The sequence below is a fragment of the Acomys minous genome (assembly GCF_964271855.1).
Source record: "Acomys minous genome assembly, chromosome: 11".
In the NCBI taxonomy this organism is placed as follows: Eukaryota; Metazoa; Chordata; class Mammalia; order Rodentia; family Muridae; genus Acomys; species Acomys minous.
In genome coordinates this window covers 32638293-32662739 of record NC_140492.1, presented here as the reverse complement: position 1 = coordinate 32662739, position 24447 = coordinate 32638293, and the positions used below count along the sequence as shown (strand labels likewise).

Here is a 24447-nt window from a genome sequence, read left to right as displayed (position 1 = left end):
GGACTCGCTTTGCAGATCAGGTTGGCCTCCAACTCACAGCAATCCACCTGCCTCTGCCTCCAGTGCTGGGATTAAAGGTATGTATCACCACGCCCGACCCATATATCCCTATCTTATAGAAGCATTCTCTCAACTGAAGCATCCACCTCTCAGATGATTCTGGTTTGTGTCAAGCTGACATGAATTTAGCCAGCAAGACAATAATAATACAAGCTGGGCATGGTGGCTCACGCCTTTAATCCCAGCACTCGGGAGGCAGAGGCAGGCGGATCGCTGTGAGTTCGAGGCCAGCCTGGTCTACAAAGTGAATCCAGGACAGCCAAGGCTACACAGAGAAACCCTGTCTCAAAAAACCAAAGGAAAAAAAAAAAAAAAAAGACAATAATAATACAAAATGTTCTAACTTACATAATGTAGTAGACTTTCTTATTGTATAGCATTATGCATATACATTCCACGCTTTACATTTTCATATTAGAAGGGAATGTGTATGTATTCTTCCAGAGAATATAGTACATATTAGATATGTATATACTTTCCCACTATAAAAACAAAAAAAAGTAGAAAGAACAATATAATGAGCCTCAACACACCACCTCCTTCCAATAATGATCAAGTTGTCCATTTTATTCTGCCTGTCCACTACGTATACACAATGGTTTTGGTAGAATGCTTTGAGCATGCATGTCACATGATTATGTCATCCATAAATACTTGAGTGTATATTTCTGCTTTGTACATATGTTTGAGATCAGCCTTTAAACAGTAACAGGAGAAGGAGATAGAACAAAGGAGAGAAGAGGGAAGAAGATGGAGGAGGAAAAGTTACCCAGGTTTCTTCATCCTCACCAATATTGGCTTTGTTGACAAATTTCGCCTACTCCCTGTCCATATTCCTCATATTTTAATCCATAGTTCCACTGGCTATCCTCTGGTTTGCATCTTCATTGGCTCTAATATATTCTTGTCATCAGCATATTACCAGTTCTTGAACCCCATTTGTTGCTCCTCATTGTTTTGGCTCTGCTTCTACCGCGAACAACACCACCATCTGGATGATTCAGTGTCAGACGCCTTTCTCATAAGCCAGCAGAAGCTTGCTGTGCAGGCTTACATGTGATAGGACGTATAGTTGGAAAAAGCTGTGTTCCACGGACTGAGCTGGAACTTTGGATATTTTTCTGTGCAGAACTTTTGGTTCTGCGCAAAATATTCTTGTGTTATTTATGCTACGTATTAGATATGAGTTTCCTATCAGGAATGTATGCCACTTTCCCCGTCATAAAATACATTCCTTTGTCCACATTGTGATCGCTATTCTTGGTACCCACCAATTTATAAGGAAGGTGTTACATGCACATTAGATGTGACTAAGGTAAGTGTTCAATTTAGTTTTGTTCAAATTATTTCATTGCTTACCACAATGTAGATAATCATCTACATAAAATGATTAAATGAAGGCCAGGGATGGTGTACACACACCTTTAATCCCAGTACTTGGGATAGAGAGGCAAATGGATGTCTGTGAATTTGAGGTGGACCTGACTTACATAATGTGTTCCAGGATAGCCAGGGCTATGTAGAGAGAGACCCCATCAACAAGAAAGTGTATTAAATGGATGTTTAATCACCATGGAAAAATTAAAGGGTTATAAAAGAGCACATATATTGTTATCTTTATCATCTTAAGTACAACCTTTTCAAATTAGATGCCTTAAAATGTTACTTAATTGTACAGTAGTGTTTTAAGCCTCGGTATATATACTTGTCAAGTATTGGCTATTTATTCTTTAAGTGTTTTCATATAGAAAAATTAGAATGTGAAAACACACAACATAGCTGGGTGTGGTGGCACACACCTTTAATCCAAGCACTTGGGAGGCAGGTGGATCGCTGTGAGTTCAAGGCCAGCCTGGTCTACAAAGTGAGTCCAAGACAGCCAAGGCTACACAGTGAAACCTTGTCTTGAAAAACAACAAACAAACAAAACACACACACACACACACACACACACACACACACACACACACACACACCATAATTCATTTCTATGTAAATATAAAAACAAACTAGAAAATTAATCTTAAGCTCTGTGTTGAAATTTAGGTTGGCTAATATATCTACTTTTTTTTTCTAGGATTATTTTTATCCAAAATATCTCGGTAAGTTCAAAGTATCTGTAGTATAAAATCTTGGAAATTGAAAGGAACTTGGATATGTTCGAACGTCCATATACCCAGCCAATGCTATCTTATCATCCTTGAGAAGGTGCAAGAGCTATGATGCTCTTCTATCTCAAGTCATGTAGACTTGAGAACTGAAATGGCTCTTTACTATGTTTTACTTTAATGTTTATTTTCCCATGTCTTTCTTCTAAAGCATCTTTAGGCTGATGCCGTTTCTCTTCAGACACCCAAATGCCCTATATATTAATATGATTTTTGAACTGTCTTTCATTAAATGATAGCTATCTAATCTCATCAAATAGCATGCTGTACACAATTGTCACTCAGCTATTTGTAGAAGTATCCCTTTTTTTTTTTTTTGGATTCTGGGCTGTCAATGTGGTACTATTTGTTTGTACACTCATATAGTTTACATGACTTCAGTTAAATATTACATCAAAGTAACAAATCTTGTTTTCTTAAAGCACTTGTAGAAATGCTTCACATTAATATTATTTGGGAATGTCATTTCTGTTTCTAAATGGTCACACTAGTGTCTAGTTTTTTCATGTGATTGTCATGTGATTCTCCATGTTTACAGCAGGGTAGTGCACTCTGCCCCACTTTTCTTTCAGAATACCTCTTATCTATGCTTGTTTTTACCCCATTACATCTAGCCAACTAGAAACAAAAAGAAAATCATTGGAAAAAATATAGAAAGGAAGTCTGATATTATTATTAATATGGTCTTATAAATGATTAAGCCATTAAACTCACTTCTCTTGGAATTTGAGTATAGGTAGTTTATATGTTTATTTATTTACATATTTATTTATTTATATATATTGTTCTGTGTACCCTTGGTGCAGTTTCAGGGACATTTTGGGAAGAATACTCTGCCCTTTAGGGAACCTTATATTGAAATGATGCTATAGATTTGTATTTACCTTTTAGGACAATTAGTACATTAAAAGTCCAAGACCACTGGGTACAAGCTCTTCTTTTAGAAACAGGTCGTCAATTGCTCTTTACAGCCTTTAGTGAACATGATGGCCGCTATCCTTTATACATGGCACCTGATGAGCTTGGGTGACTTGATTATACTGTGCAACCCTCTAGTTCATCCTGTTACCAACTGTAAGACATCAATCAGTTCTGCAGCGCACAGCAAGATGTTGGCCTCCCAACATCTATGATCCTAATTGTCACCTCTAAGAATGGGCTTTCAGTAAGCTTGCAAAGCACTTAATAAAATGGATGTCTGTTTTTGTCCTCTTCGTTTTTCTCTCCCGATGAGCAATTTCTATTTGCTTCTTTCTCTCCCTCTCTTCCTTTCAAGTTACAGCCAGGCTGGACCCCTGTTAACTTCCCTAATCAGATGAGATGAGATGCCCTCAGGGTGGTAAGGCCAAGTCCTTCCTTCCCTTCTCTTGCTACTAACAGTAGTGTTGAACATTCTCTTTCCCGAGCGCACCACGAACAGTAATGGAGAGGTGGTATTATTTGGGGTCCATAGATATGAATGGCAACAAGGTTTTGTGAAACCTTTTGCTTTTACATTTTAAAGGGTAGAGAATGAATACAAGCATTCATTCATAAAAAGACCTATTTTTGTATACATAAGGAGTCACCACTTTCTAAAAACAAAAGTCAAGGATTTACGTTACTGAAGTAATTGAGAAAGGATAAGTTATCAAGACTATTCCCGCCTCCCACATTTAAGTGGGAATTTGAATGTGTTATAATGAAAAGAGATACCACTTAGCAAATAAATTATATATGTATATTAATCTTTCTTCTTAGGGCCATGTAATAAAGTCATATTTTTTTTTCAGGAGCAACAGTTTAAAAGATAGATTCTTTGACCACAGTACATTTAGATAAAGATAAATAATGTTTTAAGATAGAACTCTGTTTTGGAAGAGGTTACTTAAATAACATGTTTTCTCCTTTTATCTCTTCTATTCTTTTTCTCTCTTTTTTTTTCTGGATCCATCCAACTTTTCTCTTTTCTTCTTTCTAACTTCCTTGGCAGCGTGGTAGAAGACTATATTACAAAACAAAACTTATAACCTGAGATGTGGGCTCCAGTTTTAAACAACACTTAGCTGGCCATGGAACTCTTTGGATCCTGTTTTCAATTTTTGCTTTTGTTGTTGGTGGTGTTATTTTAATTATGTGAAGAGGTTTCTATTTTTATATGTATAATGTCACTAGATTTTTCTAACTTTAGAGCACTTAGACTGTTAAGGAGATAGGTAATAGATTTATTGTGAATCTTTCTTTTAATGGAAGGTGTCGTTATTTAAGCCATCAGGAGGCACAAACAATTCTTTTGATTGAAATTTTATATTTGATCTTGAATGTATAAGTGGCCAGTTCCACTGTTGAAGGACAGGAAAAAAATCCTCTACCAAAGTTACATATTTTGCCCTTGGATGTGCATAGGCGCAATGGTTCTAGTTAGAAAAATACAGTGTATACTTCCGTTCACAATAAACATAATAGTAGTTTAATCATCCAAACTTATGCTAGGATATCCTTATAAGGAGAGAATTTTATTCAGAAAATTAGACCACAGATGGCAATACTTTTTGGACAGTGTCTAGACCTAAAATTTCAGGATCGAATAAAGCATTTCATCCAGTTCCTCATGCTATCTGCTGCCCTTAGACCATACAATTCAGAGTAGAAATACTCTGCGTTCCCTGGGTTCCCTGGCATTTATCACAGAGATGGAAATGATCAGTTTGCTTCAAGAAATAAAAAGAGGGGGCTGGAGAGATGGCTCAGAGGTTAAGATGACTGGCTGTTCTTCCAGAGGTCCTGAGTTCTATTCCCAGTAACCACATGGTGGCTCAAAACCATCTATAATGAGATCTGGTGCCCTCTTCTGTACACGTGCAGGCAAAATACTGTAGAAATAATAAATAAATATTCTTTAAAAAGAAAAGAAAAAGAAATAAAAACAGATAATGCTTTCAAAGAACTTATTAACATGTGGTTCTATTATAGAAACATATTTATATTTAAACTTAAACTCAAGTTTATAAACTTTTTATGCTTGAGATGGTACTCAGTCAAGTACATGCTAGGTGGTACTCTCCCATTGAGTAATACCCTCAGGACATCATTATAACTTAAATTATTTTGGGGGGACATTCTTTTTTCGTGAGCAAATAGGATAAATAAGTTTACCATCTTTATAGGCATTTGAAAATATCATCTGGAAGATTAGATGACTTTATTCATAGAGAATAAATTTTCTGGAGAATAGTAAACTTTGAGCCTAAATGTAAATATTAGAAATCATTGTTTTAGGGCTAAAGATATAGCTCTTTGGTAGTGTGCTTCCCAAACACACATAAGACCTTAGGTCTAATTCCTAAACACATACACACACACATACACACACACACACACACACCCCAAAACCAAAATAAAGCATTTAGTTTGTAGGTCTTTAAAGGCTGTGCTTGTTTGTTTGTTTTTTTCTTGTTTCTTGTTTTTGTTTTTCTTGTTGTTTTTTGTTTTTTAAGACAAAGTTTCTCTGTGTAGCCTTGCTTGCCCTCGACTAACTTTGAAGACCAAGCTGGCCCCAAACGCACAGCAATCCTCCCGCCTATGCCCTTCATGAGTGCTGAAGTTAAAGTCGAGCACCACCATGCCCAGCTCTAACCCAAACATCTCACATTATCTTTTCAAATCATCTCTATAGAAGGGTTAGGAATCCCAGCGCTAACGATAGTAACAATTTAAAACAAGAAGAAATAGACTGAAGTCTGATGTCATCTGTCGAGAGACAGGGATGTAGTGACCATGTGCTGAGGGAGCAGTGAGAAGACAAACCATGAGGCTTGAAAAAGGCCTAAGTGTTCAAATGAGAACAAAACAAAACAAAAACAAAAACCACAACACAATAGTGTTGGGTTGGGACTGGGGGGTGGGGGGAGCTGAGAAGACCTACTTCAGATACAGGTTTAAAATGAAAGCTTCATTTTCTGAGCTCAGGGAGGCGGCCAATTTGGGATGTGAACTGCATCCTTGAGGGGAAGTTGTATTGCATATTTAAAGGTAAAAACAGCAATGTAATTAACTCACACAGGAGGGCAGATTGTGGAACATGGTGGTCAGCTCTGACTCAAGTTATTTTCCTAACAAGCAGTGCTAGCTAACCTTGAGACTGTGCCTGGCAGCTGGGGGCAGCTGGGCTTATGGTTGGGGAATTTTTGCTGATTAATAAGGCAATAGGGCATGCTGATCACAAACAGTTTATGCTCAACCTGACCTTGTATAGAGATTCTTTTACATCAGCAACGAGCTGAGATGATTTGGCTGGTGGGCCTGAAATAATAATATCTATAGTTATGCTGCCCCAAAGGAGCAGGCCTCAACAATAGATAAGCCCCAAGTAACAAGAATAGAAATATGGCTGGGCGTAGTGGTGCATGCCTTTAATCCCAGCACTCGGGAGGCAGAGGCAGGTAGATCACTGTGAATTCGAGGCCAGCCTGGTCTACAAAGCGAGTCTAGGACAGTCAAGGTTAACACAGAGAAACCCTGTCTCAAACCCCACCCCCACCTGTGGGTTGCAACCCCTTTAAGGACCCTTTCACAGTAGCAAATTTACAGTTAGGAAGTGGCAACAAAAATAACTTTATGAAGCCAGGTGTGGTGCCCCGGGCCTTTAATCCCAACATTCCGGAGGCAGAGGCAGGTGGATGGCTGTGAGCTTGAGGCCAGCATGGTCTGCAAAGTGAGTCCAGGACAGCTAAGGGTACACGGAGAAACCTTGTCCTGAAAAACCAAAACCAAAGAAACAAAAAACAATTTTATGGCTGTGTGTGTGTGGGGGGGGGGTGGTGGTGGTGGGGGGGGGTGTCACCACAACACAAGGGACTGTATTAAAGAGTCACAGTGTGAGGAAGGTTGAGAACCCCTGCTTTAACACTTGGGGAGTGAAGACTCTGCCATAAGTCAAAATGAAACAGCTGCTAAGAAATCCCAATGGCCTTTCAGGAAAAGAAGTCCCATCCTGTGAAGGAAAGGAAGGTCAAATGGCTCTACTACAGAATGGTGTGCTTCATGTCAGAATTCATTATCCAGTCAGGCTGAAAGATGAACGGACGTTACTGTGAATGAAACCGAGAGCTGGAACTGGGCACTCCAGGTCATGCCACAGGCTTTATTCACGCAGCACTTGTCGAAAGGCTAAGCAATTGGAATTGCGCCTGGATGACTGTGAAGGAAGCTACTTCAGAGATCTGGACACATGTTGGCACAGGGTTAGTCCTCAGACAGAAAGGAGAAGCCAACCATTTCAACAGTCTAAGCACTCTAGCAGGCAAAACAGTCAGTGAACCAACACATGTTAAGAAGGTAAAACTTAACTAGGCATGGTGGCGCATGCTTTTAAACTCAGCACTTCAGAGGCAGAGGCAGGCAGATGTCTGTGAGTTCGAGGCCGGCCAGGTCTACAAGTCAAGGCTACCCAGAGAAACCCTGTCTTGAAAAACTAAAAAGAAGAGGAGGAGGGGGAGGAAGAGGAGGAAAATTTCTCTCAGAAAAAGATATTTTTCTGAAAGACACAAAGTACACAAAGGAGGCCATACACACTGAATGGCAGGACTGAAGCTAGAAACCACATAGCTGCGGGGAGAAGTGCAAACAGGAAGAGGATGCAAAGATAGGACTCTCTGTTGCCCAAGGGACCTGAATTTTTGATGCTGGAATTTTTGGAGTTGAAAGTTCTGTTAAATCATAATCTGGTCTTTCTGGTGTGTGTTCTGAAAGGCTTTTTCAAAGACTCCAAGTGCTTGCTCCAAAGGATGACATGTGCCTGGCACATTGGGGAACTCACACTAGGAGTGAACCTACTCCTGTTTTGGTAAAGAGACAAAATATGAAACTGCCCTTTAAATTAACATTAGCTTTAGTTTTCTGCAGCCCTCAGACCTAATCAGAGAGGGTTCTTTGTCAGTGGATGGTGACAAATGCAGAAACTCAACCTCTCAAAGTGTAGAACGTAAGTGTCAGTGGAGTACTCAGCCGGAAATGAGATCCTTTTTTTTTTTTTTTTCTTTTTCAGTCACATCCCCTCTCTGAGGCTCAGGGTCCATGCCAAAAGAGGGGTGTGTGTGTGGGAAGAGTGTGAAATTCAGAGATAGGGGAGTGCTGGAATGAAACAATGTCTCCTGTGCATGACAGAACCAATGCACTCACATATTCACAGCAGCTAGGGATGCTTGGACAACATCAAGCCAGCCAACGTTCTAACATGGACTAGGAAGCGGGTTGTGAGCTCCTTCCCGTACCTAGGCAGCTATGGACAGCTGATGGAGAGAGAGACGGAGAGAGAGAGGGAGAGAGACACAGAGAGAGAGACAGACAGACAGAGAGACAGACAGAGAGATAGACAGAGACAGAGAGAGAAAATAATGAGAAGTTTCAGCAAAATGGCTGTCTGAACAAGACTTGAAGAAATACATCAATAGACACACTACCATAGAAGAATGCAGTCTCACAGGGCCCCACCCACCGAGAAAGAGGAGGGAATCCTTACTTGGGTATCCAATACCAAATGGTCAGCCCTGAAATCATGTACATCTAAGTAACATGATATAGACTGATTAGGTTATATTTATGTATTTCAGCTATAATTTTGAGAGGGAGCAAGCGGGAAAGCTGGAGGTGCAAAGGAGAGATTGGAGGGAGAAAAGAGAAAGGGGGAAATCATGTGATTACATTTTTATTTAAATTTAAAAAAAACTTAATTTAAAAAAGAGGACATGATCTTGGTGAGGTAAAGAGATGGGGTACATCTGGGGTTGGGGTGAATTTGAGGCAAATATATCCGAAATAAATTGTATAAAATTCTCAGAAAACTGACAAAATAGGTATTTTTATAAGAAGACTTACAAGTCTGTGTTAGCAATACAGTGGCTTAGAGCTGTTGTAGTAGGCTTTTGAAGACAATCTATGCCATGAAAAGGCATTGATTCTCATCGTATCAAAAGGTGATCATGTCAAATAAAAAAATTTAAATGTAAAATAAAAGATGAAAATATTAAGTGACTTTATTCTCATTTTTTTTTTTTTTCTGAAAGCACAGACAGCGTACTAGATGCTCAGTGTCTTGGATCCCAAAGATTTAACCAAATTAAATCATGATATAAATGAGGTGAATTTTGAGGCAGGTTGTTGACGTAGCAAAAGAATGAATTTGCCTCTCCTAGCTATAGCAGATTATGTCAATACTAACAAGAAATAAGTTTCAGATGTTGTTGAAGAAACATCCTGGAGCTAAATTATTCAATTGCATCGGGTGTTTTGATGACTAGCTCTAAAATTATGTATAGGCATAAAAGAGGGGAAAGGCTGAATGTTAAAAGTCAAGCTCCACAGTTCCTCTTCTTTTGTTTCAGCCTAAACAGCATTAATCCCTTTCCCCAAGGGGAGAAGATAAATGAAGAAATGCCAGACACATGTCCTTTGTGGCCACCTCATTACCTTTTTTACTTGTGTGGTTCCTCAATGAAAAACAACCATGCCTTTTTTTTTTTCTAAGTTCACCCAGGAGCCAGTTAAATGGCTGGGCAGATGGAAGAGCTTGTACGCAACCCTGACAGCCTGACTGTAATGACTGTGTTTAAAAGGCAGATGTGCTGGGTCACATCAGCAATGTCAGCACTCCTAGAGGGAGAGGGGAGGCAGAGTCAGGAGAACTGGCCAGAAGCTCTAGAGTTAGCACAACAGCAGAAATAACAAGACATCTTGCCTCAAAAGCAAGAAGGGAAGAACGGACTCCCCCAAAGCTGTTCTCTGCTTTCCACATGTAATATGGATGTTTAGTATGCCATTATGTTGTGGGTGTTTTGCCTCCTGTCTCATAGCTCCAGGACTTATGGCTCATGAGACTCGTTAAATATTATACAAACACCTACATCATATAGTTAAGGTTACCTGAGCTTAGGCACCATGCATCCATATTTCTCACATCTTGCCAGCTGAGCTCAGTCTCCTGTGCCTGGCTTTCTCCAGAATCTCTTCTGCCTGCTGAATGTCTCACCTATTTCCTGCCTCAGCCATAGGCCACAGACTTTAATTGACAGGTGCTGTATCCATACATCACAAAAGAGATTTTTTTTCTGCAATATTACGGGAGCATGTGTACATAAACGCAAGCTGTCACATATGCGCACCCCGCAAAATAGATATCTTTTAAAAACATATCTAAATATGTTCCTCATATTATCAATCTTGTATTTTGTTCACCTCTGTTGATCCACTTACATATAACATTTACTGTTCAGTATTCACCGTTGTATGTTTTTAAAAATACTGTGACCCTGGCTGGTACCGTAGTTTGAGCAGGACCCCTGGGCCTAGATCTGCCCGTCATGTTCTTGTTGGTTTCTAGGACCCTCTGGATCCTTCGACTTTCACATGAACTCTGGTGCCCTATATTTGATCACGTCCCCTGGATGGGGAGGCCTGGCGGCACACAGAGGAAGGATAGCAGGCTACCAAGAAGAGACTTGATACCCTATGAGCATACACAGGGGGAGGAAGTCCCCCTCAGGAACAGTCATAGGGGAGGGAAGTAAGGGGAAAATGGGAGAGAGGAATAGGAGGATACAAGGGATGGGATAACAATTGAGATTTAATATGAATAAATTAATAAAATATATTAAAAACATATTATAATTCAAGGGAAACATGCACTTGAACCATCAACCATAAAAAGGTATCAGCTTAAAGCTGCTGTGGCTCATAAGCATCTTCAGTTTAACTGAGTACTAACTTTTGTGGAGCAACAGGAACAGAAATATCCCGGTTGTAGGGTCATTTCTACAGTGAGAGCAGATGAAGGCTGCTGTGATACAATTACATCTTTCCTTTCTCACAGGTTGTCTGGGTGCATTCCGTGCTGGAGCATTCAGTGCCGCGCGTCAGTCAGTTAATGCCTACCCTGACCTCAGGAGCTGTGTCAATGGTAAGCTACTGTTTAAGGACAAATAAAGCTAAATATAAGTTTTATATGTAAAATACACTGTGCCGACATAAGCTAATGTCTAAAATTCAGTAACTGAGTTCCTGGAGGGGGCTATGCTAAGCAGAGTTGTATTTTTGAACTGCATAAGGAAGCATATTTTTCAGTTATAAATGATTCTATTTTACTTAAAATATGATTTCCCCCTAACATTTCAGCTGAGGGGTGGTCAGTGATGAGGGGCTTCAACTTTCTGCTGTCAGGAATTTTATTTTTGGTATCTTTATTTTGGCTAGAGCTGTGTAGTCAAATAGGATGAGCAGCTGTCACGGTTCACTAATTGGTCAGAGGAGAGCCATGTTTGTTCTTTCTTGTAATTTTTTGGGCACCAATGATATAAAAATGAAAATAAGTGTGCCATAACAGCCTTTATTCTCTGAAGTTTATACAGGGCCTACCTTAACCACCATGTGATTGGTGGGCTCATTGCCTTTCATTTAGGCACCAGATTTTCCTGCAACTCGTTTGCCAGTGTTTGAAAACCATTATTTCACTGGGCAAGATGGGACACACCTGTAATCCCAGCATCGGGAGGCAGAGGCAGGCAGATCTCGGTGAAATTGAGGCCAGCCTGGTCTACAAAGTGAGTCCAGGACAGCCAGGGCTACACAGAGAAACCCTGTCCCCCCAAAAACAAAAAACAAAACAAAACAAAACAAAAACCCACAAAAACCAAAAAACATTATTTCATACATTTTAATAAGAATTCTACTTGTATTCAAGGCAAAAAGTTCCCTTTTACTCCATCTCCATCCAAGTTGGAACTGCCAACTTCTGTCATTGTCACACAGAGAATAGTTTGCTTGTGCTGTCTTCTTCGTGGGATTGTTTTAAGGCTCAAGTCAAGTGAAGTGTTTGCCCAGCTTGATGGCTCACGCCTTTAATCCCAGTGCTTGGGAGATGCAGGGAGACCTCTGTGTTCAAGGTCAGCCTGCTTTCCATAGTAATTTCCAGAACAGTCAGAGCTACACAGTGAGGACTTGTCTCACTTTTTCTTTTCTTTCTTTTTTCTTTTTTTGAGATAGTGTTTTATGTCCCGCAGACTGGCCTGGAACTGGCTGTGTAGCCAAAGATGTCCTCGAACCCTTTATTTTCCTCTCCAGCTCCTCAGTGCTGGGATCACAGGCAGGATCCACCCAATCGGGTGTATATAGTGCTGGGGATCAAATCTAAAGCTTTTCATGTGCTAGACAACCACTCTACCAACTAAGCCACACCCCAGGCCACACCCATTTAAATGAGCAAGTGCTATTTGAAAGAATGCATCATAGCCTTATGAGTTATAGGCGAGCACTTGTCCTTTTCCACTTCTGGTGTACTCCTCCACCCCTTTTTGGACTGAGGTTAAAATTAAATAGAGGTCTGTTTTCTCTAGCCATCCCCGACCAATGTGACCCCATGCCATGCAATGAAGATGGATATCTGACCTGCAAAGATGGCCAAGCTGCTTTCACGTGCATCTGTAAACCAGGCTGGCAAGGAGACAAGTGTCAGTTTGGTATGTATGAGAAATACACACCCCCTGGCTTTTCTGGGATGGCTGCGTTACAAATTCTCTAAAGGTGGTATTGCTTTAAACATTTTATTTCCCCATTATAGATGTAAATGAATGTAAAGATCCCTCAAATGAAAATGGAGGCTGCAGCCAGGTTTGCAACAACACTCCTGGAAGTTACCACTGCTCCTGTAGAATTGGCTTTGTGATGCTTTCAAATAAAAAAGACTGCAAAGGTAAGAGCACAGAAGCAGAAACAGAATACATGTGTAATCACTGCGTGAGGTCAAAGTTCAGGTGAGGAATTTCCCTGGGAAACTTCTGGAAAACACTCTTGACAGAAAGCACTTATGTGTCCAGGAGCCTTGCAATGCTGATTCTGTCATAGTACATTAGCAATAACAACAGTATTTTATTGTCTTCCTATGTGTGCACCTGCACAAGTGCATATTTTAAGGATCCATTTAGTGATAAATAAAGGTAATTAAAGCACTTCATTCAAAAGAGAGGCTTTATTGCTCCGGATTTTGCAAAGGCATTGACCCATTTCAGAGTCAGCTTCTATTCTTCTGTGGTTCCGTAAGATGAACAACAGCTACACAAAACAAAACAAAACAAAACAAAACAAAACAAAACAAAAAACCCTGCAGCTTTTAATAACCTCACTATTATATTTTATCTTTGCTTTTCAGACATGTCTTTCTGATTCCCAAAATAAATCCTTTCTTATGCGCCCTATTTCCAGTCATTTTTTTGAGAAAGATGAAGAATCTCTATTTTTTCATTCTTTTTACACATTGACTATAATTCCACCATTGCTCTTGTCTTGTTTTTTCTTTTTCTTTTGGATTTCAATAATCTGTTGGGTTAGTTTTTTTGTATGTTCCTAATATATTTCTTAGAGCTTTCTTTATGAATCTTTGTCTTTCAAAGTTTTCCTTCTTTCTTCAAGCATATTGTGCCTCATTGGACTGCTTGAAGGGGTCCTGCACAAAGTGATGCACCAACCAAGGATAGTGCAAGCAGAGAATCTAGACCCTCTGTTCAGATGGAGCCAATGGACAGCTCATTCTCCACATGGAGAAGGGGAAGGGAGAGTGGGTACTGCCTCTGACATCAACTCTGGAGATTGTGATTTGGTCTCCGCCCCTTGGCGGAAATGCCCTGTGGGAACACAGAGGAAGGGGATGCAGGTTACCCAGTTGAGACCTGATAGGCTGTGGTCACATGGTGGAGGAGGAGGAGGATACCTCCTGTCAGAGGTCTAGGGGAGGGGAATAGGGCAGAAGACAGAGGGAGGGTGGGGACAGGAAGATAAGAGCAAGGGGATTACAATGAAGATGTAATGTAAATAAATAATAATGATAATGATAATAATAATAATAATATGATGATGATAATAATAATGAAACCTATAAATATTCATACTAGGTGAACGTATAGCGTAAACCAGAATTCTAAGCCTGCTGTGAAATCTTTCCACAAAACTGAAAGCCTTAAAGAGGATTTTTTTTCTTCCTCCTTTGTTTAGTTAAGAGGTTAAAAATTCAGTAGATTAAATGTGAAGTTTCATTGTGCAAGCCTTAATTTTTGTCTTAGAAAATCCCCTATCTGAATTCGTATTTAAGGAGTTTTCCATCTGCTTGGAAGTATTGTATAGTTCACTGCAGTGTAATTTAAAGTGCTGTGGAATGAAGCTGAAATGAAATGCATTTACTAACAGTCTCTTCCAAGCCATTATCCAATTTGTGACTATATATCTCTCTTATCTGTCTATTTGAAGGTTTTAGTTTGGCTATTAGAGCAGGGGCATCATTTGAAAAGCAATTAGAAAGCCATTAGAGTTCAGGCTACCACATATATTATATAGATAGTACCCGCTCCTATTTCCACATCTGAGTACTTGAATCATCTAGCCTTATTCAGATTTTGTGAATTTTTTCATATCCACATTTGAGTTAATGCATGCATGTATAATTATAAAGAAATAAGCTTTTAGCTGGGAATATAGTTCAGTGGTGGAGTGCTCGCTGAGCATGTGGAAGCCACGGGTACATCTTTCAGTGCCACCAACAACCAACAGAATGCTTCTGAAGATCAGAACACATGCCTTTCGCTCTTTCTCTGCATAGTGATTTATCTGACATATGCAGCAGAGCACAGAATTTACAGGAAAATATGTAGAAAATATTACAATGGGAGCTTGGCCATGGTGTGGATAAGTCCTGAATCAGGTCAGCAGTTATTGACTAAATACAGAAGTCTAAAACCTGCCCGGGCACTAGATGTGGATACCGACTCATCACATCACTGTGCTGCACCTAAATTCTTGTGATCTATAGATTTCCCTATAAATACACCCAAAGCCAAGAATTTAAGCAATGTATTTTTCTTTACATCTAAAAACATGGACTTTTAGAAAGCTTTGGATACTTAACTTTTTCTTAATTACCTGGGGGTTCATATTAAGTAGGAAAATTGGAAATTATGAGGATTAGGTGGTTTCCATCATTAGTAATATTTACATAATTCTGATATAATTTCACATTTAGAACACCGGCATTGACACACTTAGCAAGTAGAGACACAGCCTTGCCACAGGGATTAATGTTGTTATTGGGGAACGAATTATTTGAAGCAGAGAATTGTCTACACTCTCATCTATTCATCTGCTCAGATAAACTTGCCAATTCTCAAAGTTGGAAATGCATTTCCCACTCCTCCTTGTCTTTCTCCATTGACCTACACGAACAAAGCTGAGCAATAATTGCATCTATGCAAAACTGTTTCTCACCTGTTTCTGTTGGCTTGGAAGTACCACCTTCTACATCTGTGCAATTTGTCTTTTGCTTCTTACTCCACTATATAATACAGCAAATACATCTGGTAGTTTTTAAAATGATTCAATTCCACCTTAAATGCAAATCATTGTTAATTACTGAAGGCAAGATGGATAAAAAAAATTAGGCGTTTATCTATTTCCAAATAAAAAGAGAAAACAGATGAGTTCTCATTTGTTAAACATTTGTAGTGTAATAGTAATTTACAAACAATTTCATAAATATAAATTTGCATGTATATTTAAAGAATATTAAGAATATAGTTAAGGGCTGGTGAGATGGCTCAGAGGATAAGAGCACTGGCTGCTCTTCCAAAGGTCCTGAGCTCAATTCCCAGCAACCACATGGTGGTTCACAACCATCTATAATGAGATTTGGTGCCTTCTTCTGGTGTGCAGGTGTATGGGCAGTCAGAACACTGTATACATAATAAATAAATAAATAAATAAATAAATAAATGAAAGATCATTAAAAAGAATATAGTTCAGTCTCCTTTCTCATGTGTTTTTTTATATGTCTCTCTGGTACAAACCTATAAAAAAAATCAGGCAAATTTCCCATGAATTCAAAAGTCGTATTTAGGAAACTAAAACTTGGTAATCAGTTTGTTATTTCACTGTTTAGAGCTACTCTGTTGATATACATATGATTCAGGAAACAAAAAAGGGTTTCTTTGAAATTGGGAAACTGAACATATTGTCTTTATTTGCAGATGTGGATGAGTGCCTCCTAAAGCCGAGTGTTTGTGGCACAGCCGTGTGCAAGAACATTCCAGGAGACTTTGAATGCGAATGTCCTGATGGCTACAAATATGATCCTTCATCAAAATCTTGTCAAGGTAGAATGATGGTGGTGTCACTGCTTGTGGTAGAGAGGGTGGGTTTGAACCCTGAGTCAGTATTAGAAAAGGCATTGCTTTTGTTAACTCCTGATGCAGCTTGATTGATTTGGTGATCTGCCTTCCTTACAGACTAGAAGTACCAAGTAAGACTCCTGGTCTTGGGGCTCATTATTATGCATTCCATTTAACCCTTTTCAGCTTCATTAAAAACTAGAGACTTCCTTTGTTACAAAAGCAAAATGAACACATTCTGAAAGACTATAGATGATATCAAAAAATTGAACTTGAAAGGAAAAGTCCATATAGACAAAAATGACACAAGCTTTAATTGTGGGATTGAAACTATGGGCTTTCTTAATACCATGGGTTTTATTGGATATAGTTTTCCAGCAATTTTCTGTGCACGGATAGCTTATTTTAAAATAGGAAATTGGGGCTGGAGAGATGGCTCAGGAGGTAAGAGTATTTGCAGCTATTACAGAGGATCTGAATTCAGTTCCTAAAACCTGTAACGTGTAGCTCACAATCACCTGTCACACTAGCTCTAGTGGATCTGATCTGATGTCCCCTTTTGGCTCCCTCTGACACCTACAGATACATGGTGTGTATATATGCACACAGGCATACATACACATGCACACACAGTAAACAATAAAGAAAACGTAAAGTGAGGTATTTGTTGTCATGACTGACATGACAATGGAGCTCTAGAAAGCTGGGGATTGCTGATCTGTGGTGCCAGGACCTATGTTTGACCAGCCCTTTGTGGATGCTACTGTTCCTTCATAAGGTTGCCATGGTGTCAGCGTGGATATCTCTGGTAGCTTAACTGCATTATGTCTGCTTCTGTTTTAGATCCTATATGAATTATCTCACATATCCCTTTAAATGTTTTAAAAATTCAAATCCAGTCGGGCATGGTGGCGCATGCCTTTAATCCCAGCACTCACGAGGCAGAGGCAGGCAGATCACTGTGAGTTCGAGGCCAGCCTAGTCTACAAAGTGAGTCTAGGACAGCCAAGGCTACACAGAGAAACCCTGTCTCAAAAAAACCACTGATCAGTTATAGAGAAGGACACTGAATCCGAAAGTCAGAGGTCAATGGCAAATGAATGGGTAGATAATTCTGTCTAGCTATGGATGGTAGGTACTTCTGTGGATCTGAACTACTAGGAAGAAGCTGTAACTACAAAGAGTGATAGATTGGTTAAAACTGCAATGACTACGGAGAGTTATGATTGGTGCAGGCCCGGAGCCTAGTTACAGTTTTTCTTGCGCTACCTTAGTCCTCTAAATAGCCACCCCTTGCTGATCTCTCTGTCAGACTAAACATCCTATGACTAACAGATAAAAACTCTTCGGAATTTATTAACTTAACCTGATTTTCAATAAACAAAAGATAAAGGTGATGCCTAGCCGCTTTTGCTTTATCTACTTAATGTTTTCACTAGTGTATTTAACAGGTACCTTTATTTATGAATCTTTTGTTCTCTTACTGTAAGAATTTCATAAAACTGCTTCCATGTAGGACCCGCAGATTAATGGTAACATAGACCTGTGTTCCTGAGACCGTATTACTCCTGTGTGGTTCTAGAATAGGTAATCTCTTATCGCTTTTGAATAGAAAAACAATATGGCCAGTGTTAATTGTTGCATTATATTATTATAATATAAAGTCAGGTGTTTTGATATTGTCAGTCTATCCATTGCACTAACGTTCAGTCAACTCAAGTCGTCGGCTTCCCTTCCCTTGCACTATCTTTCCTTCCATGACTTTACTTCTATCCTCCTCCCTCTTCTGGTTGCTTCTCTCTTACCGTTTTTCCTTATTTTCAAAACAAAGAATTGTGAGGTAATCTTAATGAAATTCCTATAATCAGAAATGACAGTGGAGACACTAAATAATTTTCTTTTTTAAGTTGAAAATCAGAAAATTAGCATAGTTACTACACTATCACTAATTATTGAAAATTATAAAAAAAATGGTTGGAAGACATATGTAAAAATTGCACATGGAATGCTTTAAATTTTGAGGTCAAATATTTAGATATGCTGTCATAGCTCTTCTGTTTCCTGAGGAACTACGTCTGTGCTTATTTGGTTGAACATTGAACAGCTGTGAAGGTTCTTCTTTTCCCCCCCTCAGATGTGGATGAGTGCTCCGAGAACATGTGTGCCCAGCTGTGCGTCAACTACCCTGGAGGCTACTCTTGTTACTGTGATGGGAAGAAAGGATTCAAACTCGCCCAAGATCAGAAGAGCTGTGAGGTAAACCTTTTAAACTCAAAACTTCCTACCAAGCTGGCCATGGTAGTCCACACCTTTAAGCCCAGCACCTGTGAGGCAGAGGCAGGAGGATCTCTGAGGCTAGCCTGGTGTACAGAGTTCCAGAACAGCCAGGGCTACACAGAGAAACGAGAAGAAACCAAAACCAAAACCAAAACCAAGACTTCTTACCTCTTTTCTGAAATGAGAGATCCAGGTGTTACCAGGATCCCTGGTTCCTAGACTGTTGATCTCCACTGAAAGAAATCAGTTGAAATAGAGAAAACAATGTGGACAATAGGGATTTACTATAGAGTAGGGAAACAGGCCAGGAATGGTGGTGCATACCTTTAATCCCAGCACCTGGGAGGCAGAGGAAGGCAGATTGATGTGAGTTTGAGGCCAGATAGGTCTACAACGTGAGTTCAGGATAGCTACACGTGCACTTTAATCTTTCTTCTTCTTCTTCTTCTTCTTCTTCTTCTTCTTCTTCTTCTTCTTCTTCTTCTTCTTCTTCTCCTCCTCCTCCTCCTCCTCCTCCTCCTCCTCCTCCTCCTTCTTCTTCTTCTTCTTCTCCTCCTCCTTCTCCTCCTCCTTCCCTCCCTCCTCCTTCTCTTTTTCCTCCTCCTCTCCTCCTCCCCCTTCTTCTAAGACTTATAAAATCTCTAGAACCTGAGTGCCCTTTTCATGCCCAGGTGACTGGCAGGCCTGTTTGGTTGACTCTTCCTTGAGAGGGCGATGGCATGCCTTTGTTCTTTATCAGAGAGCCCCCAGACAGATAGTTATCCTTTATGAAGTGTTAGGATCCTGGTATCACCTTTAGATAGTTATCAAGTAATGACCTCTCTGCTATTCATAGTGACATGTCTCCTCCCAGTCTCAGATCTCACTCCTCCGTCGACCAATTAAAGTCTGTCAGTTCTAGTCTTTGGCTTTACCAGGGGCTTTTTATGAAGAAAGCATCCATCTCCAATGTCCTCCAGTTCCACTAAAAGAATGTTACATAGAAATTCGAGTGATAACATTTTCTGGTATCCCTCTGTATTACATTCTAGCAAGTTTGCCCATTGCCTGTTTGTGCTTATAAGAGTTCATAAACTTTCTAGCGGAAACAAATTTGTCCCAAGACGATTTAGTGACATTAAATGTATCATAAGTCAGGGTACACTTGTGCTCATCAGTGTGTCTCAAACACACTTTTCAACACTCATATTTAATGTATAATTGTCCTAAGAAATCAATTTGAAGAAAAGTTTTAATTTTTTCCTTATTGAATAAATAAGTCAGCATTGACCCCCTCCTCACCTCCCTTCCTTTTTTCTTTTAGAAATAATAAGGCACACATGCTAGTGATCCTTTCTAGTCTTGCATTTTAAAACATGTAAAGGTGAAATTATATATTATGAAGCAGACTGTTTAAAATTCCTAAGTAATGATTTCACTGTGTATAGTTATAACTATATGTACACACACACACACACACACACACACACACACACACACACACACACACACACACACGACAGAGATGAGTAAAGGTATGCACAGAAAAATCAATCAATCAATTAACCACACTATTCATGTGAAGAAAAATTAGGAGGTTATTGTAGTATTTCTGAGGTTACTCAATTGAAAGGCCATGTAGTAGAATTTCTTATATTATAGTTTAATTTCTAATTATTTCAGTATTTCACCTTGGAATGGTTATGATTTTTTTTTTCTTTCTGGCGCTCTAATAACTGCAGAATTCATTGGAAAATATTATTCGCTGTTTTTAAAATTTCATCTCTAGGCAACTTTTTACTTTAATGTTTCTGTTCAGCTTTAAGAAACAAATATTTGATTAAAAATCACATGACTTCAAATCATTTTCATGCAAATTTCTTAGAGACTGTGATGCTAACTTAGGTTTATTCCCTCCTGAGTTGTCAGTATTCTCTTGAGTATCCAGATAGCACATTTTTGCTCACAATTTTTTTCTTAATCAAATGAATAATTTTCAGATATAAATAATGCAAGGCACTGTACAGTTTATTGAAGACATACTTGTTGGGACTTGAAGAAAAAGTTTGTGTTTAGCACTGAGGTGTGTGAAAGAAATACTAAAGATAATCTAAGCCCCCTCCCTCACATATTTTTGGAGGCTTCATGCAAGGGTTTTGCAAGGAAATGGAAGATAGCTATTGTCGTTTGCAAAGACATTTAAATGCGAGATTGTTTCAGAGGCTATTTTGGGAACAAAAGAAAGAAGACAAAGAGCAGACAGTGATCCACACATTTTCTTTTCTCCAGGGTATTCCGGTGTGCCTTTCCTTGGACCTTAAAAGAAATTATGAATTATTATACTTGGCCGAGCAGTTTGCAGGAGTTGTCTTATATCTCAAATTTCGATTGCCAGAAGTCACCAGGTGAGGAACCAATGTCAGTGCGAATTTGTAGCTTAAACAGTCGAGGACAGAAGATGGAAAATGAACAGCTGTAGACTTGTTTCAGTGTGATAACCTTGGAATATTATCATTTAGATGATCTTTTCACATATAATTTTCATACAAGAGCCCTTTTAAATTCACCAAGGCTGACTTTACAAACGCAGGCTCACATTCGCCCATCATGTTCTGCTTCCCAATGGCTATGCATTGACTAAGAAGCTAGGGAAGGTGATCTCGCCTACTTGAGAAACTTTCACTCTTCTCTTAAACATTATAAAAATTAAGTAAAAAAAAAAAATGAGTGTATCGATGGACTGTCACTACATTCAAAACTAATGATAAAAATTAACAGAATGGTTTGAGCATTGGGTAATAGTCTTAAGAAATAAATGATTACGTAGTTTGGCAATTTGAATAACTTAGCTCTTGTTCTTGTCCTTAGATTGACTTTGGGAAATGGGATTTACTCACTTATCAATTTAACTGTATGTGTAGAAGTCTTGCATGGACAAGCATTAAAACTTCTAACATTCGAGCAGGCCATGGTGGCCCATGCTTTTAATCCCAGCGTTCGGGAGGCAGAGGCAGGCAAATTGATGTTGCGTTCAAGGCCAGCCTGGTCTACAAAGTGATTCCAGGACAGCCAAGCCTACACAGAGAAACCCTGTCCTTAAAAAAAAAAACCAAAAACCAGACCAAACCAAAACATCAACAACAATAACAAAAATGTCTAAGATTCAGTTAAGTGAGTGTTTCTTGGACATTCCCTTTTCCCTCAGTATCTGGTTTTACCACAAATATTATTTTCTAGTGACTAACATTATTAGAAATCCAAACTTGCTATAAGAACAGTGAAGATGAGGGAGAAAACTGTGGCAAGATAGCTGTATTTACATTCACATTATTTATTTCTTTATGACAACTCATTCTAACTTGATACCTAACATTGGATCAGAATTAGCAAAACACTTTCCCCAGTATTCTTAGTTTCTTCATTGATTTATTTACTTTGCACTTTCAGAGGTGTAATATCTTTCATACATTACATATTAAAGGCACAGCTTGATGAATATTTATAAAGTGGCTTGCTTAAAGCAAATCTCTTCACCTCTGTTTTCCATAACCAACTGCTTCCCTTTGCTCTGCCAAATGTTGACAAATTCTGTCTTTTTTCAACTCTACGATACTTTTGAAACTGAATAAATTGATCCCCAATGTAATGAGTCAGGATGCAATGATGTATTCCAGGAAGAACATATGCAGAACACGATGCTTTGAAATACCATTTAGTTTTATTTTACAAAGAAAAGGAAATTATCTCCATAATGGGATCAACTTCTGGAAGATCGTGACCAAACACAGATTTAGTTTTTGGCAAGATAGTTCATTTTTCATCAGCCAAATGCTCAGGCAGTTCTGAGAAAGGACATACATCCTTATGCCAAGAAAAATGTTTTTTTTTCCTTTAAAAAAATATAAACAGGTCAGTGCATTTCTATTAGTGTTATCCATCCAGCAGAGTTCACATTCTCTCTCTCTCTCTCTCTCTCTCTCTCTCTCTCTCTCTCTCTCTCTCTCTGTGTGTGTGTTTTGTTTGTTTGTTTGTTTGTTTGAGACAGGGTTTCTCTGTGTAGCCTTGGCTGTCCTAAACTCGCTTTGTAGATCAGGCCGCCTGCCTCTGCCTCCTGAATGCTGGGATTAAAGGCATGCACCACCATGCCGGGCTTCACGTTTTATCTCTTTCAGATTATTTACCTGGAAATTCAGAGTATGGGAATATTTGTTTTGCTTGGTTTCCTTGCCCTTTGAGGAGGATCTGTTCCATCTACAAATACTGCCTTTGTAACTATTAAGATGCAATAAAGGCTTTAAATCTTTTTGTTGACTTATTAACAACAACCGGAAGTCCTGAGTCTTTAACTCAAATTCTTTACTTAGTTTACATGATAGTTATATGACTCTTTTTTCCTTTTTCCAATTTGCTTTTGTTTTACAAATATTTTTATTAGCAAGTCCCTTAGGGCTCTTCCTGCTGATTCTCATTAACACATTCTAAGTGCAGGCAGGCACTCAGTCAGCACCCAGCATCTATAAGATATTCCTTGCTGAAATAGCTACACCGTACACATGGCCAACATCTTGATAACAATCATTATCAGAGTACACAGCCCCCCAACAACTATCTAGACTCTGTATGCTATGCTTAATTCTCATGCATCCTACCTCAGTGATGTATGCTATTACAATATTTGGAAAGTTTTTCCCTCTTTCTTTCTTCCTTTCTGCCTTTTCATTTTCCCTTCTTCCCTTTTTCAATTCCTTCTGTCTTTTCTGTGAAACGTTTTATGCACCTGAAAAGAGGGGCCTCAGTCCTTCCTGGCAGCCATTTTCCTCATGGTGGCTCAGCCCTTACTCAGCTCCCTGGCTTCCTTTTGGCACTACTGTATGTTCCTACCCTCTTCCTAATGAACTCAGGTCCTTTTTGTCTTTGGAGATCTCAAGACACACAGTGGCCTGCTTCCATTAAGGAGAAAGGCACACACCACTCTGATGGTGTCTCTCATGAACTTGGTGTGTTATGTAGAGTGCTCAGGGCAGCTACTGTGATAGAACCAGAGTTCTGCATGGTAACATCATTTTGGTCAGGCTCACAGTCCGGTCCTGGGGTAATGCAGAGCCACACTGCTTCTTTTTAATGATTATATGAAAGATTAATTCTGCCGGTCGTGGTGGCGCACACCTTTAATCCCAGCACTCGGGAGGCAGAGGCAGATGGATCGCTGTGAATTCGAAGCCAGGCTGGTCTACAAAGTGAGTCCAGGACAGGCAAGGCTATACAGAGAAACCCTGTCTCGAAAAACCAAAAAGAAGAAGAAGAAAAAAAGGATTACTTCTATTTTTAATCTTCAGACAGCTATCTTGTGGAGTCTTGTGACTGTTCCTTTTCTAGCATATTGAAATTATCAGGAGCATATGCCTTTTGCTAGATAAAACAAATGTGCCATTGTAACATCTTTTACTGGTAGATTCAGTGAATGTCTGTGTACTGCATGCACGCTTGCGTGCGCGCGCGCACACACACACACACACACACACACACACACACACTCATCTCTCTTACTCTTGCATTTGGAGTGTATAAAATGTTCCTGAATATATGTACATTCTAGTATCTAAAGGATGCCTTCAAAACATATACCATAAGTGAAAAAAATTACCAAAGTATCAATTCATTGAGAAAAGGACTCCAAGAATGGTCAATAAAGCATAGGTTTTGAAACATATACGGAGCCGGGGACAAGGTATGAAAATTTTAATGGTGCTCTTTTAAATCTTCTTCTTCTTTTTTTTTTTTAATCT

General features: G+C 39.2%; 1 protein-coding gene across 3 annotated transcripts in view; it reads left to right on the top strand.

The window, feature by feature from the left end:
• Positions 1-24447, top strand: part of PROS1 (protein S) — a 67862-nt gene that overhangs the window by 27134 nt on the left and 16281 nt on the right. For 2 of the 3 annotated variants that reach the window (XM_084800590.1, XM_084800591.1), the window contains exons 3-9: positions 2138-2162; positions 11074-11160; positions 12593-12715; positions 12817-12948; positions 16265-16390; positions 18540-18661; positions 20951-21066. In XM_084800590.1, the coding sequence (XP_084656716.1) occupies positions 2138-2162; positions 11074-11160; positions 12593-12715; positions 12817-12948; positions 16265-16390; positions 18540-18661; positions 20951-21066 (731 nt within the window). The remainder of the gene's footprint in view (positions 1-2137; positions 2163-11073; positions 11161-12592; positions 12716-12816; positions 12949-16264; positions 16391-18539; positions 18662-20950; positions 21067-24447) is intronic. The other variant, XM_084800592.1, reaches the window with a different exon arrangement.